Source organism: Trichosurus vulpecula, chromosome 2 (genome assembly GCF_011100635.1).
Source record: "Trichosurus vulpecula isolate mTriVul1 chromosome 2, mTriVul1.pri, whole genome shotgun sequence".
In the NCBI taxonomy this organism is placed as follows: domain Eukaryota; kingdom Metazoa; phylum Chordata; class Mammalia; order Diprotodontia; family Phalangeridae; genus Trichosurus; species Trichosurus vulpecula.
In genome coordinates, this window is record NC_050574.1 from 160595207 (window position 1) to 160596325 (window position 1119).

Consider the following 1119-nt stretch of genomic DNA (forward strand, 5'->3'; position numbering starts at 1 on the left):
TCCCCTTGATTTCCAATTCTTTGCTACTACCAAAAGAGCCTCTACAAATATTTTTGTACATATGGGACCTTTTCCCACTTGTGTGATATCTTCGGGGTACAGCATTAGAAGTAATATTGCTGGGTCAAAGGGTATGCATATTTTCATAGCTCTTTGGGCATAGTTCCAAATTGCTCTCCAGAATGGCTGGATCAGTTCACAATTCCACCAGCAATGTAACATTGTTCCAATTTTCCCACATCCTCTCCAGTATTTATTGTTTTCCTGTTTTGTCATTTAGCCAACCTGACAGGAGAGATGTGGTGCCTAAGAGTTGTTTTGATTTGCATTTGTCTAAACTGTAGAGATTTAGAGCATTTTTTCATATGCCTATAGATACCTTTAATTTCTTCCACTGAAAACTGCCTGTTCATCTCCTTTGACCACTTTGCAATTGGAGAATGACTTGTATTCCTATAAATTTGGCTCAGTTCCCTGTATATTTTAGAAATGAGGCCTTTATCAGAGACACTAGTTTTTTTTTTTTTTTTTTAGTTGAGTCAAGCTTTTTATTTAATGTTACAAAAAATATCTAGCCAAACAGACCAAAGCCCATGTCATCATCGGACTCCTCGGATTCTTCCTTTTTTGCTTCCTCTTTCTTCTTCTCCTCAGCTGGGGCAGCTGTGCTAGCAGGAGCAGCCCCTCCAGCAGGGGCAGCACCACCAGCTGCTGGGGCAGGTCCACCAACTCCTACACTGCAGATGAGGCTTGCAATGTTTACATCGGACAGGGCCTTTGCAAATAATCCAGGCCAGAATGGTTCAACATTTACACCTGCTGCTTTAATGAGGGCATTGATTTTATCCTCTGTGACCATAACCTCATCGTCGTGAAGGATGAGGGCAGAGTAGATGCAAGTGAGCTCAGAGGCGGTCATTTCAGTGGATGGATGAGGATTCTTGTTTGTAGTTGTGCTAGTTGCCAGCTGAAGAAAGAGGTCACCCCAACGCAGCCTTAGCTTCCGAAGAAGAAACGAGCACCTTACAGACAACTGAAGAGCAAATACACTAGTTTTAAAGATTTTCTCCCAATTTTCTATTTCCCTCCTAATCTTTGACGCATTGGATTTTTTATACA

The 1119-nt window shown here is 41.6% G+C and overlaps 1 protein-coding gene across 1 annotated transcript; it reads right to left on the reverse strand.

Moving 5' to 3' along the window:
• Positions 1 to 571: 571 nt before the first annotated feature.
• LOC118836809 (60S acidic ribosomal protein P1-like) lies at positions 572 to 919 on the reverse strand. Its single transcript, XM_036743969.1, has one exon. It carries the CDS (start codon positions 917 to 919, stop codon positions 572 to 574), a length of 348 nt encoding a protein of 115 aa, XP_036599864.1.
• Between the last annotated feature and the right edge of the window lie 200 nt (positions 920 to 1119).

Excerpts from the sequence above, each read along its gene's own strand:
- LOC118836809 (XM_036743969.1), bottom strand. The coding sequence starts at position 919 with ATGACCGCCTCTGAGCTCACTTGCATCTACTCTGCCCTCATCCTTCAC.